The sequence below is a fragment of the Cnephaeus nilssonii genome (assembly GCF_951640355.1).
Source record: "Cnephaeus nilssonii genome assembly, chromosome: 19".
Lineage (NCBI taxonomy): Eukaryota > Metazoa > Chordata > Mammalia > Chiroptera > Vespertilionidae > Cnephaeus > Cnephaeus nilssonii.
Window position 1 is genome coordinate 4,685,197 of NC_137090.1, and position 16,888 is coordinate 4,702,084.

Genomic DNA, 16,888 nt, shown 5'->3' on the forward strand with positions numbered 1-16,888 from the left:
AATAACAGTAATCACGGGAGGTCGCCTTTCTCGAGGGCGAACCGGATGTCGGACACCGCGCCGAGCACTTCATCGTCCTTTCTGCTATAATGTGCGGTGTAAGCGTTTGTCAAAATCACCCCACTGTGCAAAATCGGGTCATTAAAAACCACGAGGCTAATGGGGGAAATGGGGTGAGGGAGCAGCAGTCAAAAACTTCATCAGAGGCGCTTAATAAAGACGACCGCGCGGGTCTGCACATCGCCAGTGGCTCGGAAACGCATCGCTCCGCAGGGAACAGGGCGCTTGGCCGTGGGAGAGGCCTGGAATTTGCTTGTGGAAGTGGGCGCGCAGGGTGGCAGCTCGTGAGTCGTGATGGGCGGAAGGAGGAAAGTCGGAAATCGGGAGGACAGAGGCCGGGCCAGCTGTGCCCAGGTGAGCGCGTAGCACACTCGGGACGCGGAGGATACCTGGGTGGGGGCGCTGTGTGGAGCTGCGGCTCCGTTCAGCTGAGTGTGGCTCTCCGTATTTGCCTCCTGTTTCCTGCAGACAAAATCACGCACAAGCCAACGCAAACCTGAAGCTGAGCTCACGTTGCCCTCTACATACACTCAGTGCCTTGGAACAAAAGCATGAGCACAGCCCCGCCCGGACTTGTATTTTCTACAAGGCGCTGCCCTTATTGTGCCCATTACACAGATGGGGTGCCCGAGGCTCAGCGAGGCCCAGCCCTGTGTCAGGTCACGTGCGGAGTCCGTGGGCAGCTGGGATTGAAGTCCGTGTGAGGCCGGAGCAGGGTTCTCAGCGAGGACCGCTCTGAGGGGCCAGGGTCAGACTCACTTGACTCACTCTGCCCCCTCCTCGCTCCCCTGGTTCCCGGCAAAGACCAGACTGGCCTGCGCCCGCCCGTCCTTGACCGATTCCACCTCACTCCCCACCCGGTAGTCAGAGCCGGCTCTGTAACAATGGGATCTGCGTGTTTTACACCGAGGGCTGGCAGGCGTTTTCTGGAAGGGGCCAGGTAGTGACGATCAGGCTTCGCGTCCGCATGGCCTTTTGAAACACTTCAGCCCGGCGGTGCTAGAACGAGAGCAGCCAAGTCCGCACGTCGGCATCGGCGTCGGCGGCGAGCGAGCGAGCTGGCTGGGTTCCAATGAGACTTCATTTATGGACGCGGAGATTTGAATTGCACACGATTTCCACCTGTCGTGAAACATTACTCTTCTTTCCATTTTGTTCAACAATTTAAAAATATAAAAACTATTCGTGGTCTATCTTGCCGTTCAACAGAGGGTGGGGCGTCGACGCGAACGTGGTTTGGGCGGTAGTTGGCCAACGTCTGTTTTACACGCCTGCTTCATACCCTCCACGTGTTCCTATTGTCCAGTTATCCTACAGCCCAGCCCGGCCGGGGTGGCTCAGTGGTTGAGCGTCAGCCTACGAACCAGGAGGTCACGGTGCAATTCCCAGTCAGGGCACCTGCCCGGGTTGCGGGCTTGATCCCCCGTGTGGGTCGTGCAAGAGGCAACTATCAATGATTCTCTCTCATCATGGATGCTTCTCTCTCTCTCTCTCTCTCTCTCCCTCTCCCTTCCTGTTTGAAATCAATAAAAAAATAAAAAATAAATAAAAAGAAACAGGCCAAACTCTGCTGCCCCACCCCCAGGCCCTGTGGGGACTGGTGCCAACCGTGAGGCCAGCTCCTCCCCTGGCCAGAGGCACATTTAGTGACTTCCCGGCTCCGAAATGGTTCTCTCTCTGGTATCTACTCGTCATGCCTGGCACCCTGAGTCACCCTCCGATCTACCTTGGAGGCTGCTCTGGTCACGGGGTTGAGAGGCCTTTAAAGGCGGCCTCTCCCAGTCTCCCAGGCACACCTGGGCACACCTGGCAGATGTGGCGGGGGGGCGGGGTTGGAGAAAGCAATCCAAGAGGCTACACCACCCCCCCCCCCCAAGAGTAGACTACAAAGCACAAGCACCTGGGCTCGAGGCCGATCCCCACGCAGCCTCCTGAGGGGCTTGTTCTAATTGCTTCCTCTCCCACCCACCTGGCCGTGCAGAGGGCCGGCATTGCAGGAAGGTGACGGGGTCTCCTGTGCTCCCACAGCGGGAGGAAGCGGGGAGCCATGGGGGAGCTAGAACATCCAACTAAGAGGCCACACGTTTCCTTGCCTCTTAGTCTTTTCCTTTTTCTTTTTTTTAAACAACCACACTCCCCTCGGGATTTCTTCTTTCTCAGTCACTTTTTTAAAAAATCCAAACAGAACTGGCTTCACGTTTTAACACCTTGCACCCTGGACCGATTTGGCCTTCTCGCCTCTCCCTTCCTTTCTGCTCCTAGTGATAGCATGCCCTGTCCCACGCCACTCTTCCCTTTTCTAAACGCTCCCCCGAGCTCCTGGCTGTTGTCTGCGGGGGACTGGGGGGCGGGGGGGGACCTGGGTCAGGGAAAAGACTGGGCAGCTTTCTGGGGCGTCTCTCCCTGGGATGTGAGAGGGGGCCTGCCCACTGCCCGCTGAGCAGACCGAGGACCCAGGACAGGTCAGGGGGCGTGGTTAGGGGATGGGGGACACGCTTAGGGTCAGATGGGCCTGAAATCAAGTCTCACTTTGCTGGGTGACCTCAGGCAACTTGCTTAACCGTTCTGAGCCCAGGTCCCCTGGCTATAAAACGGGTGGGAGTCGCTTCGCCCCACAGTCAATGTGGGGGTGAACCGGGTAACGTATGCCACGTGTTTGCTCTGAACCCGAGGCTGGCGTCATTGTCATCACAGGGAGCGGCCCAGCAGGACATCCCTCCCGCCCATGCTGAGTGCGTCTCCGGCCCCTCGGCTTCCTCCCAGGCCTCCCTCCTCCCCCACCTGTCTGCTCCCCCCGAGTCTGAGTCCGGGGAGCCACCCTGCTGATGGGAATCCTAATGAAGCTCTTTTCCTTGCTCACTGAGAGCAGTTAATTGGTCCAGAAGATGGCAGGGGAGACAGACGCCCTCCCCCGGCCAGCTAGCCGGGTTGTCACCGTGTTATCGGGCCCCAGCTCATTAACACCGATGTTCCTCTCATTGACCACGGGCCCAGGATCAATCAGAGCCTCGTGGGTTCTCCCAGGGCAGCAGGGAGGCTCAGGGCAGCAGGAGGGGAGGCTCAGGGCGGCGGGAGGGGAGGCCCTGCAGCATCTCCTCCGCTTCTGAACCCAACACCCGTCAGCAGGGGGTGGTGCACGCCCCAGGCTGAGTCCTGGCAGAGCAGCTGCCTTCAGGCGATTCTGCACCCAGCCCAGCTCAGCCCTGGGCCGCCTGCTCCTGAAGGGGCTGCAGACGAAGGCAACCTCCATCCTCATCCCTCGTCCTACTCGCCCCTCCCACGTTGTCACGGAGGTTTTCCTGGCCCTGGCTTCCTCCCCAGCCTGGAGGAAACCTGGCAGGATGAGTGTCCCACAGCCGCGGTCCCAAATAACCACCAACTTAGGGGCTTAGTGACAATGCTCACGTCATTGTCCCCATTTCGCAGATGGGAAAACTGAGGCTTGCAAGGGTGCATAAAGGCAGTGTTGCCCTTACAGTTCTAGGGGTCAGGAGTCTGGAAATCCAGGTGCCGGCCGGGTAGAGCTCCTTCTGGAGGCGCTAGGGGAGAAGGCATCTCCTTGCCTTTCCCAGCGTCCGGAGGCCTCCTGCGTTCTCAGCTCGTGGCCCCGCACCCTCCCTCCTCTGCTTCTCTCTTCACACCTCCCCACTCCGACTCTGCTGAGTGTACACGTGGGTGGGAGCACGTGAGTGTGCATGAGTGTGTTAGTACAAGTGTGCGTGTGCGTGTCCGTGTGCACTTGCACACACATGCCCTCCCTCCGTGTGAGCATCCGCGTGCAGCTCCAGGCACCCGCTTTATGAACGAGGACAAGACAAGGAGAGCGTGCCTGTTATTTCTGGTGTCCGCATCAGCCCCTGACAGCTCCGTGGAATTGAAATATCTTATTTAATGCGACTAAGAATCATTTTAAATACCAACTCCTGACGCTCAAGGACTCGAGCCCGAAAGGGCAGTGTGTGTTTCCCCGGCCGGAGAAGACGCCGCGTCTGCCCGTCTCCTGTCTAACATCCCATTACCCGTCCTGCCTCTTCCCTGCGCTGCCATCGCGTGCCCTGCACCCCGAGCCCATCTCTCCATCTCGGAACGGAGTAGACCGAGCGGCGGGCGTGGGATCAGGACACCCTGTGATGGGCCAGGAGAGCAGGTCCTCTGTGTGGGTCCGTCTCCCAGCCCGGCCGAGCCCGGCCCCAGGCTCCCTCCTCTACCTGCTGCCTCGGACCCGACCGTGTCCCGGGAGAGAGCAAAGCTTCCTCCAGCGAGGGCCTCCTGGCTCCGCAGCCTCAGAGAGCCGGGGACGCGCTCGGTGCCCTTTGGAAACAGTTCTAGGGCATCTCGTCACACGCACAAAGCGGGGTGCAGAACAGCCTGAGATGAGGCCTGTCTCCTGCTTAAAAGTGGGGGGCGAGGGGGTGATGCATTTGCATAAAGAAACCCTGGGAAGAGACTCCAGAAGCTGATCTCCGTGGTTTCCGCGGGGGGTTGGAGCCGGGATGGGCCCGGGGGGGCGGGGGGGGTGGTCAGGGATGGGTGGCACGTTGACTGTGCACCTCCTCTTTTACTCTTTGAACGTTGCCTCCTGTGCGTATATTTTCTGTAATAAATCAGCACAGAAGCGATCCGAGAGGTGGGTGAGGGCAGGGGCTCACCAGCCGCCGGGGCCACGCCCCTGGCTGGTCCTCACGGGATGGAGAGCGAGGCAGCAGGTCGGCCGGAAGAGATGGCTCTTGCCCACCTGCACTGCTGGTCATCCCAGAGGAGCCAGGCTCAGGTCCCTCCACCCAGGGACGCAAACAGAGTGGCCGGAGCCTGGGGTCAGGCTGGGGAGCGAGGTTCATTGGGGTCAAGAGGCCGAGAGGGGCGGCCTCTGAGGGGGGCCTGCCATTTCCTTGCTGCCCCTGGGGAAGCAGGCCACACGCTCCGCCAGCAGCTGAGGGGCGGAGGCAGGACCCCTCTCTCAGTAAGAAGCAGGAGGTAACCAAGGGGCCATAGCAGAGCCTTTGTTGGTGGCTGGGGACACTTGGGGTCCACGTCCATGGGGAAGCCAAAGAATTAGCCAGGCGAGGGAATCTGTGCCCCCCCCACCCCGATGCTTGGCACGGAGCCCTGAATGGGCCCACGGGGGGAGGGGTATCCTGCCACACCTTCCTTGTCTTTCTCTCTGAACCTCCCCACATCGCCCCCATACCTCCCACTCCCACCAGTGACTCATACACTTGCTCCCCCATTGGACGGGTATTTGTGCGGCACCCGCCGTGTGCCAGGCACTTCTATCCTCTTGCAGTGCTCACATCACTGTCCCCATTTCGCAGGTGGGAAAACTGAGGCTTGCAAGGATGCCTAATACACCCAGGCCACACGCCTAAGAAAGAGCCAGACGTCCAATCAACGTCTGCATGTCTCTGAGTCAGAGACCCCGCACTTTCTCCAGTGCTCCCTCGTGGCCCGACCATGGCTGAGCCCTGCTGCAGGGCATGGCGTCCACCCCCTGGGCCCAGAGAGGCAGGGCTTGTCCAGGTCCCTGCGGGGCTGGCAGCCACAGGTGGGTGGGGCAGGTAGAGCCAGGCTGGGATAATGAGCACTGTTACGGTCATTGTCAGGGATGCTCCCAGCAATCTGAGATGCCCGCCAACTGCCTTTGACGCCCGCCTGGGAGGCAGGGGGACGAGAGCTGCCATTTGGGTGGAGCGAAGAGGGTTTCCCTGCTAGGGAAGGCGGTGGTGGAACTGTTACTTTAAATAACGCTGCCTACAAGCCCGAAATAGGCCTCCCGGGCAAGGAGCACCAGAGGCGGCCCAGGGAGAGGGAGGCGGGAGGAGCAGAGCAAGGCTGCATCCATCTGCTCGGCCAGGCCAAGGAGAACCTGCCCCCAGCTACAGGGCAGGGGCGGGGGGTGGGGTGGGGGTGCAGAGGGGAAGCCCGGAGCTGGCCCAGCCTCGGGGGAGGGCCGGCCTGCTGCCAGCTGGCCCTCCTCGAGCTCCAGGTGCGGCCTGGGCGTTCCGGCTGATGCACGTGGCCCCAGAGCCTGCTGCCGAAATCTACTCTAACTAAAGTTTAAAATTCAGCACACATCACTGACACCGGCAAACAAACCCAGACCCAACGAGTCCCCGGTGTCTTCTTTATAATGTAGACTTAAATTACATGCTCCAAGTGCATTTTTTAACTGTATTTTTTTAAATAAAACCGATGTATGGTGTGCGATAAAGAAAACTCCGATGGCACAGAAAGACGTAAAATCAAAAAGTAGACGTTCCCCTCCCTCCCCGCCCCCACACCCCTCCCAAAAGGGAGACAACAGGTCCCGGAGGCTCTGTCTCCGAAACATCGCATGTACTTGCCCGAGCGTATGCGTGATTAATGTGTAGAGATACATGCTATTTCCATGCACCCAGGTGGTGTCATACTGTTTACACTATTCTTTGACTTTGGTTTCGTGTGTGTGTGTGTGTGTGTGTGTGTGTGTGTGTGTGTGTTTTGTCCACAAACTCAAATGACTTTTATTGGGTCAATTTGTCTGACCCTAAACGTTAAACTAGGGTTTGGTCGCCTGTTGCAATGCACAGCAACTTAGCAAGGGTGTTGAGAACACATCATGGCCCTTGCCCCGACACTCAGCTGCGATAGTGTTTAGCTCATTACTTCCTCGGGCTCCTGTTTCCGTAAACATCCGCCTTCTCCCGCTTCCTTTCCACGCTCAGCCTGTGCCGCGGGGACCATCCCGTCTCATTCCATCCAGCTGTCCCAGGGCTGTCGGTGACCGCGGCCTCACTCATTGATCCGACCTGTTTCTGATGGTCATTGATAGGTTGTTTATCTCTGCCGTTACAAGCAATGCTAGAGGGGACATCCTTGTATCCATTCTTGGCCACATTTTGGCCAGTGTATCTAAAAGGCCAGCTCCCAGGAGTGCAACCTCGGGGTCAAAGACTCGCATGTTCTTATTTTGACAGGTTTTGTCCCAGAGGCTCCATCAGGTTACACTTTCACTGGCCCATCTGCCGGTTCGCCTGCCCCACCCCCTGCTCTGGCCAGCACTGGGCCTGGTCAGGCATGAAGATCTTGGGCTGTCTGATATGTCAGTGAGGTTCTGATTGGGCTGTGTTTCGCCGTGACAGAAGCTGAGCCTCCTTTTTGTCCGTGTGTGGGCCATTTCTGTTCATTTCCCTCTCGCCTGTGTGATTTAACAATATCCGATTCCATTTCCAAAGACAGAGAGCTTTTCCAGCCAATCTCTCTCTCCATCTCCCCTCTCAGGTCACCCCATCACTTTCAAGACCCAACCCGTTTCCCCAAAGCTGCCCCCCTTCCCTGCGGGAGAGATGGGGTACCGATGAGAGAGCCTGTGAGGGGCTGGAGGCTGGGTCTGAGGAGAATGGGAAGTTTGCCAGAGCTGGGCGCCCGCTATCTCCCCATCATCACGCTGTACACAGTAAGGACGGACAGATAAGAGCTGCAGCTGGTGGCAGAGATAAAGGCTTGGACAGCCAGAATGTTCTAGATAATGCTGCAGGGCCAGGGTGAGCGGGGGCTTCTGCCGTCCCAGGACAGAAGGAGGGCCCACTGGGTACGACGTCCATGCTGAGCTGGTTCGCTGCTGGGCTTGGAGCCAGAAGGCTCTGTGGGACCCTGGCCCTGCCTCCTCTTACCTGTAAGACCACAGGTCAGTGACAAGCTCTTTCTGAACCTCAGTTTCCTCCCCTCTAAAGTGGGGGTAAGCCGCTCCATAGGATGAGCATGGGGATTGAATGAAAGGCTGTCAAGTGCAGACCCATGACCGTGTGCACCTGTCCACATAAAATGAGAAAAGTGAAGCTAGTGTAGTGGGCTTTGCGTAAAATTGGTTTAAAGCTTACACAAATGGCTTTTATGCTGAGATTACATTTCTTTTTTTTTTAATCTCAAAAATGTCCTTTATAAATAAAATGCTAGCCATCTCTATTTGTCTCTCCCTGCCTGGCACTTTTTAATTCATTCTCTTCTCTTCTCTTCTCTTCTCTTCTCTTCTCTTCTCTTCTCTTCTCTTCTCTTCTCTTCTCTTCTCTTCTCTTCTCTCCTCTCCTCTCCTCTCCTCTCCTCTCCTCTCCTCTCCTCTCCTCTCCTCTCCTCTCCTCTCCTCTCCTCTCTTCTCTCTCTCTCTCTCTCTCTCTCTCTCTCTCTCTCTCTCTCTCATTGTTCAATTTTTTTGTCTGTTTGCTTTTTGGTTGGCTGGTTTTAATTATCTTACATGGATAAATAAAAAATTGACAATCTTATGTCAGTCCCCCATATTTTAAGTGTTACTGGTCTATGACATATAATAATCTGGGAACTGCTGTGTGAAGTGAGGAAATGTATGAAAAGTACTTAATACAGCAGCAGCATTGTGAGTTAGTGATGGTGATGGTGATGGTGGTGATGGTGGTGATGGTGATGATGGTGATGGTGATGGTGATGGCGATGGCGATGGCGATGGTGGTGGTGGTGATGGTGATGGTGGTGGTGGTGGTGGTGGTGATGGTGATGATGATGGTGATGGTTGGTGATGGTGATAGTGATGATGGTGGTGGTGATAATGATGATGATGATGGGAATGATGGTGGTGGTGGTAGTGGTGATGGTGATAATGGTGATGGTGATGATGGTGGTGATGATGGTGGTGGTGATGATGATGGTGATGATGAGGATGATGAGGATGATGGTAGTGATGGTGGTGGTGGTGATGGTGGTGGTGATGGTGATGATGGTGATGATGTGGTGATGGTGGTGGTGATAGTGATGATGGTGGTGGTGATAATGATGATGATGGGATGATGGTGGTGGTGATGGTGATAATGGTGATGGTGATGGTGGTGGTGATGGTGATGATGATGATGGGGATGATGGTGGTGATGATGGTGATGGTGGTGGTGGTGGTGGTGGTGGTGGTGGTGATGATGATGGTGGTGAGGATGGTGATGGTGATGGTGATGGTGATGATGATGGGGATGATGATGGTGGTGGTGATGGTGATGATGGTGGTGATGATGGTGGCAATGATGATGATGGGTCTGCACTGGAATTCATGTAAAACTAAACTTGGCAACTCCTGGGAGTAAGGTCACTCTGTCCCAGGGTTGGCACAGCCTGGGGGCAGGTGGCAATGAGCTTATCCACAAGTCAGCTGGACCAATCCTAGGACATTGATCCGACCTATCTTGATGGTCATTTATAGGTTGTCTCAGGTTGTTTATCTCTGCGTTACAAGGGAGTTATCCTAGGCACAAGCCCCTTGACTCGTGAGCTCTGTGCTGGGTCATTCATTCCCTGGGAGTAGGAAAGGGGGTCCCAGAGGGGGGTGCCAGGGAACTAACCCTCCATACCAGAGAGCATCACCTGCCCAGGTCTCGGTGCCAGAAGCTGCTCTCACTGAGCTGGCCTGGCCCCCTCCCTGCCTCTCAGCCAGGTGAGCTCCTCACACGCCCGCTCTCCAGCGGCTTTTCCTCCAAACCAGACTCGGCTGCTCTTCGGTCGTCATGTGCTCCGGAAGCAGGCTCCCCCGGGAACGCCTCGGATTCGTGCATCCCGGCCCCAGGGCCCCATGTGCAGAGCCCACCGTCCTGCTCAGAAGACTCCTTTTCCCACCACTAAGCTGCAGTGGGGTGTCTGTAACTTTAAGGATGGAGCAGTGCAAAGCATTTGGGGAAACATGTAAATGTCCCCGCATCTCTCACCTCCATCCATTTCAATTAATATTACGGCGCAGTCCCGTGTCTGGCCAAAATAAAATGCCGCCACTTTTCTCAGTCATGAGCGTCACGGGAAAGGAGGACAGGAGCCTCCAGCAGACCCGACGGTTCTGGGAGATCTGGTCACGGCCAAGGTCAAGGGCTCGAGCATAGCACCTCCCGTCCTTGGGAAAGTGCAGGCTGCTTCCTGGACACCTGAGTAAATTGTCTGTGGGTGGGACTGTCCGATAGCTAAGGACCTTTCTGTGACCCCATGACCTGGCCAGAGAGCAGAGTTCTCAGGTCCTCTTCATGCTGGAAGAAGGTGAGGTGGTGCCCTCTGCCCTCTGCCCCCAGTCTGACCTGCACACCCCTGCAACTGCCTGCTTGCTCACTGGCTGTCTCGTCTGCCCCCAGGTACATGATCACCAGCCTGGACCGCACCCATGCTGGCTTCTACCGCTGCATCGTGCGCAACCGGATGGGCGCCCTGCTGCAGAGGCAAACCGAGGTGCAGGTGGCCTGTGAGTACCGTGGTGACGCGGGGCGGGGCGGGCGTGCAGCAGGAGGGGGTCCTCGCCCACCAGCCACACTCCCTCTCTGCTCATCGGAGCTCACGGTGGCCCTGCCGCTTCTCCGGGCCAGTCCTCTAGTTCCATGACTGATGGCGCCGAGGCCTGGGGAGGTGGCGGCAGCTCGAGAGGCCACGCGGCTGGTAAATGACACGCACGTCTGCCGGCTCTGAGTCCAGCTCTCTTCAGAGGGGACCCGCTGCTTTGTTTTTTGTTTCTTTTTTTTAATATATTTTTATTGATTTCAGAGAGGAAAGGAGAGGGAGAGAGGGAGAAATAGAAACCTCAATGATGCGAGAGAATCATTGATCTGCTGCCTCCTGCACGCCCCCCACTGGGGATCGAGCATCTGCCCCGACTGGGAATCAAAGCGTGACCTCCTGGTTCATAGGTCAGTGCTCAACCACTGAGCCACACCCTCTCTCCCCCCTTCCTCCCTCCCTTCCACTCTCTCTAGAAAAAATATCCTTGGGTGAGGATTAACAAAATTAAAATTGAAAAGTAACCCCTCATCCAGAGCCTCAGACCTCGCACAGGAGAAAGCTTCCCACTTGGAGAGAAGTGGGGGAGAAACTAATAGGAAACCTCGAGTGAGGCAGAGTGTTTATAATAATCATGGAAAACAGCTGTAACCAGGAGTGAAGGACAGCCTGTCCCATAAACCAGCGCTAGAGGCAACTCGACTCTCCGAGGAGCGGAAAAGCCCTGCATTCAAATGATGGGCAGGGCCGCCGGGTGGCTGGCGGACTCCCTGGAGCTTCATGTCGTGGTGCCCAGTCCAGCAGGGCAGGGCAGCCGTGGGGCAGCCTCCAGGAAGACTGCACACGCGTGTGCGCACATGTGTGTGCAAGTGTAGGTGCACCAGTGTGGGTTCGTGCACGTACTTGTATGTGCAGATGTGTGTGTCTGGATTCGTCTGCTTCTTTGTCCCCCTGTGTGTGGGAGAGAATATGTGTGCAAGTGTGTACACGTGTGTGTGAGTATGTGCACATGTGTATGTCCATGTGCGTGAGTGTGTGTGTGTGTGTGCAGATGTGCATGGCTGGATACATCTGCCTCTTTGCTCACCTATGTGTTGGTGATAACATGTACGTGTGTGTGTATGCGTGCATGTGTGTGTGCAGATGTGCATGGCTGGAAACGTCTTCCTCTTTGCTCACCTACGTGTTGGTGAGAACATGTGTGTGTGCGTGTGTGAGTGTGCCGAGTTGGAAATGCCATCCAGGATGCCAGTCGGTCCAGCTGTCGTGGGCGTGTCTGTTCTGAGTCCTTGGCGCACAGAGACAGTCGGAACTTTCTGGAGTTGCGAGCCCTCGAATGACAGTCTCCCCTGGGCAGGCTCCGCTGGTCAAAACGAGAAGGAAGGGCCCTGGCCGGTGGCTCAGTTGGTTGGAGCATCATCCCGGGCACCAAAAGGTTGCAGGTTTGATTCCCGGTCGGGTGCACACAGGAGGCAACTGACCGATGTTTCTCTCTCTCGTTCCCTTCCTCTCTCTCTAAAATCCATCTTTTAAAAACACATTTTAAAAAGGATGAGAGAGAAAGGAAGGGAACCCAGCATCCCGTGACTGAAACACTTCCTCCTTGGCCGTGACAGGGACCCAGAGCCCGGGACTCAGCCCACTGACACCCCCCCCCCAATAATACACATGCTCCTCACACACACATGCACCCAGCATGCGGATGCTCCCTCAACACCAGGCCACACGCCTGCATGGGCCCTGCCCCAGACCCACAGGGTCCTCCGGCCCCCGAGCCGAGGGCTGGCTTGTGACCAGGCCCAGGTGCAGAGCAAGCACAGTGCACCGATGGCGGCCGGGGCCTTCGCGAAGGACCAGGTGCCGTGAGGAGGCTCGGACCACCCTGGGCTCCCGGCCTGGAGAAGTCAGAGCCCAGCAGCTTTCTCCTCTCTGCAGGGCCCACCAGGAGGCGCCCTGGAGTAAACCTCCATACAGTCCCTCCTCTGTCTACCTCCTGGGTACATTCCTAGCCACGCCTCTGCCCTCCAGGTTGGGGTGAGAGCGAGACAAGTGAGGCGTGGAGGATGCAAAATTTAAGGAGGCGCTCCTCTCAGGTCCTCACCATGCACTTGCAGGACCCCGAGAGCGGGTGCCTCCTTAAATCTTTCACCTTATTCACCCTATCCCAATCCTGGGCCCTGCAGTCGTCCTGCATCTGTCTGTCTGTCTGTCTGTCTATCCGTCTGTCTCTCTTACCTGGTCACATGGTTCTGAGGATGCGTGGGGATGGCTGTTTCTCCAAGTCCCTACATCTCTCCTCAGCAGCTTCCACCTCCCAGGGTGGGAGGGCTTTGTCCTGGGAGGTCAGATGACCCCTGTCCTGTCCTTCCTTCCAGGGATCAGCCAGGCAGGCCCCACCCCTGGCTCCACCCCCTTCCCAAAGAGAGACTGTGAATTGGGTTCTAATTGAGAAATTAATAAGGCAGCTGTGCTAACAACTAATGATAATAGCAAAGTCATTACAGAAGGGTTCTTTACATGTTTTTAATTACAGCAATTAAGGGGAAGTCAATAAAACACCCACCCCTCCCCAGCTCCCTTCCTGTCCCCATGGGGCGTGTCTCCTTGGTTTTTTTAGTCACCGTGAGTTTCTGGCTGGTGACGAGCGGGCTGAAATGGTGGGAGAGCGTCCTGAGCCGACAGCTGCCCTCGGGCCACCCGTCTCCACGTCCAGACCCTGCGGGCACCTGTGTTCTCCCCGCCTGTGCAGCATCCCTGCCCCGGTTGGCTGGCTGCGGGCTCAGACTTGGAGCCCCAGCCCCAGCACCGACCTGCCCTCCCTCTGCAGGGCACAGGGGCCCTGCCCCGTGGGGAGCCCGCCTGCTCCCCGTTGCCCTGGGGGCTCAGTCACCTCTACAAAACGGGACTGGAGGACATCCAGCCTGTTGTCACGTGGGCTGGGCTGGATGCCCAGAATGTCACCCACGGGCTCGCCGTCTTTAATCCTCAGCCTGAGTGTATGCATGTGGACACGTAGGGGCCGTGCTGTGGTTCAGGAGAGCGTCGCCGTGTGCTTCCGGCGCCCCCGCTTTACCGGGATGTTCAATGAAACACCTGTGGCTGCCCGCCCACTGCGCACTGAGCCCCGCTCTGGGCAGGGAGGACACGGGACAAAAACAAAACACTCATGCCCCAGCCGGTTTGGCTCCGTGGATAGAGCATCAGCCTGAAGACCTAAGGGTCCCGGGCTCCATTCCAGTCAAGGGCACGTACCTTAATGCAGGCTCCACCCCACCCCCTGGTAAGGGTGCGTGCAGTAGACAGTCAATCAATGTGTTTCTCTCTCATCGATATTTTTATCTGTCTTTTCCTCTCACTTTCACTCTCTCTAAAAATCAATGGGGAAATACCCTCAAGTGAGGATTAAAAAAACAACAAGACATTCATCCCTGCCCTCAAGGAAAGCAGTGGGGGCGATATAAAAGGACAATATAGAATAGACTATAGACTACAGACGGCCCATGAAGAAAAATAAAATGTCATAAGGAAAAATGAAGCCAGGTGAGGTGGATGGCGGCTGGGACAGGGGTCCTATTTGAAATGGTGTCTGAGGAGGTGATACTGAGCACAGTCTGGAAGGAAGGAAGGGAGGAAGGGAGAGAGGGAGGGAGGGAGGGAGGGAGGGAGGTGAGCCACGCAGACCGAGAGATGGGTCTTTCCAGGCCAGGGCCCTGGGGTAGATTTGAGTGTCTGAGGCCAGGTGCAAAGGCCCTGGGGTAGATTTGAGTGTCTGAGGCCAGGGAGCAGAGTGTGGGACGTGGAGAGTAAAAGGTGTGGCTGAGGAAGTGAGGTGCTGGGGTCAGACGGTGGCATGCCAAGATGTGGTTGGTACCTTGGATGTTACTCAGAGTAGTGGCCGGGGGCAGCGGCATGATACCATCTGATGAGACGGGGAAGCATTGCTTTAAATAAACAAACAGAACCTCTATGAAATGCCACCGCGTGCCCACCAGAGTGGCCAAACCCCAAGAGTCTAGAAGACCAAACATTGGCAGGAGCTCCCCTCTGCGCTGGTGGCAGCGTGAATAGGAAGATGGGTGCCGATTTGGAAAGCAGTTTGGCATTGTCCTGTAAAATCACCGTGTGCACAGCCTGCAGGTCAGCAGTGCGCCTTTAGGCGCATACTCTGGGGATTCTCTTAGCTGCACGAGCCGGCTCTCAGCAGGCCAGGCAGACGTGGACACCAGCCCAGCCTGCGCAGCACTGGGCTGCCTCCACCCGCGGGCGTCCATGCAGCCGTGAAAACGACTAAGCTAGGTGCAGGGACATCGATGGGGCTCCAAAAACACGTTGCACAAAAGAAGCAAGTCACAGTAGACAGCATACAGCATGCTCTCAGGTACAAAGGGCTTAGCAACAGACTAAATTAGCCATAATTGTTTACGGGGGGTGTCTATAGGTGGTGAGACTTGGGGGGTGGAGGACAATGCATGATTGGCGTGGCATTGCCTACCTCTGGAGAAGGTGGGAATGTGCCTGGGAGGGGTGCAGGGCGAGGGGGGAGGAGGGGGGCGCGGGATCCGGTTTGTTAGCGTTCCTGTCTGGAGGTGGGCGCTGGGTACACGAGTGTTTCTTCTGTTCTTCTTTAAATTATGCCTATAATTATGTTCGCTCTTTTGTGTGTAATGACATATTTCTTGGTAAGAACGGCTTTAAGAATAAATAAAAGCCATGAGTAGATTCTGAAGCGGAATGCCTCCTGCCCCAGACCTTTTCAGCGGCAGTGAAGACATCGGGGGGCGTTGGTGGGGCAGCTGGATCAGCGCGCAGGGCACGCAGGTGTATTCGCCGCGAGCGCAGGAGAGGAGGTGCGGCTGCCCCCGTGTCTGCCTCGGCGCCAGGGAGTCTCCCAGGGACCCGGGCCCTGGGGCTGTGGCCCTCTCTTCTCTCCCTTCTCCTGAGTGAAAGCTGAGGGACTCCCTCCTGGCGGCCCTGCTGCTGCTGGTCAGTCCGTGCCTGGCTGTGCCTGGGCCCACGTGCTGCGGCACCGGCTCCTGACAGAGCCAGGAAGCCCATCTGCCAGAGTGAATGGGGAGGATGGGAGGGTGCGGGGCCTGAGAGCCACGGGGAGGCCGGGAGGTTGTGGACGGGAAGGCGCAGGGCAGTGTCCACTGCAGAACTTGGAGCTAGGCCAGCTGTGCCCTTCCTTCGTCCGTCCACCATACATATACACATGCATACATGCAAACACACATGCATGCATGCACATTCATATACATGCATCCTACCGTACATACGTACACATACATCCAGACGTACATACATGCAGACAATTTTCCATGCCTCCATCCCTCATTCCTCCTTCCTTCCATCCATCTATACATGCATACATGCATGCATGCACATGCATATACATACATCCTATCATACATATTTACACATGCATTCAGACGTACATGCATGCAGACAATTTTCCATGCCTCCATCCCTCATTCCTCCTCCCTTCCATCCATCCACCCCTCCTCTGTCCATCCACCCATCCATCCATCCATCCATCCATCCATCCATCATTTATCCATCCTCTGAACAAACCCAGGCCCCTGCCTAGTGGCCTTCTTTCATTTCCTCTCACTGCCCTTCTCTCCGACCTCCTAGTCTTCACATCCCCCCTCCCCCCTGGACCATCAGCCCCCCACACACACACACACAGACGCACACACACGCAGCTAACGCCTGCTCTTGATGTATGTCTCTCCTTAAAGGAGCCTCTCCCACCTCCGCCTGCAGGAGGTTCCCTGTGCTGCCTCGCCTGCGAGGACCCTGTTTCTTCTCACAGCCGTCAGCTATGTCACTGAAGGTTTGTCTGTGAGTTGGCTTGCTCCTCCCGTCTCCCTGACCGGACTCGAGGCTCCCGGAGGCCAGGGCCAGGGTCCTTCGGTGCCACCGAGCCTGCCTGGCCCACGGAGGGGCTCAATAAGTCATGCATGATGGCGTTGGGTGAGCTGAGAGAGAGCACGGGGCCAGGTGTCTTGTCGGGGTTCGCTCATGCGTACCACGGGATAGAACAGCCTCTTCAAGCTGACACTGTAGTAGGAAGAGATAAAGAATGTGCGTGAAGAATGGTAATGCCGGGTCTGAGTCATGAGAGAGGCGGCGAGGGAGCGGGAAGGGGGGCCAGGTTGGAGCGCGGGCGCTGCCCAGCCCTCGCCGCTTAGCACCGGATCAGCCACTCCATCTCCATGAGCTTTAATTTCCTCGCTGACGAAATGGAGCTAATAAAACGGCGGAGAGGAAAAAGAAACACTATTACCATGAAATTGCTTCAAATTGTTCAAATATATCTTCGGAGTTCTGTGAAAAGTTTTTTAAATAGATAAAATTATTGTAAGAGCTGGAATCAAGCTGATTTACGGACGCAATTTTTTATAGGCAGAGCCGAGTTGTAGCAATTCATCAACAACTAAAAATGTTTGTTTATCAACGTTGAGCTTCTCGTGTTGTCATGACGATTCAATGAGTCAGTGCCGGCCACGCCCATCGCTGGGTCCGTGTTCCACGCGTCTTTGTTCTTTGATCCCGTTTGGGTCGTGTGGGGTCATCTTCATTGAAG

General features: G+C 56.4%; 1 protein-coding gene across 2 annotated transcripts in view; it reads left to right on the forward strand.

Moving 5' to 3' along the window:
* Positions 1-16,888, forward strand: part of SDK2 (sidekick cell adhesion molecule 2) — a 212,894-nt gene that overhangs the window by 105,954 nt on the left and 90,052 nt on the right. The window contains exon 3 of one of the 2 annotated variants that reach the window (XM_079799164.1): positions 10,164-10,270. In XM_079799164.1, the coding sequence (XP_079655290.1) occupies positions 10,164-10,270 (107 nt within the window). Of the gene's footprint in view, positions 1-10,163; positions 10,271-16,888 lie in introns of those variants that run through there. The other variant, XM_079799163.1, reaches the window with a different exon arrangement.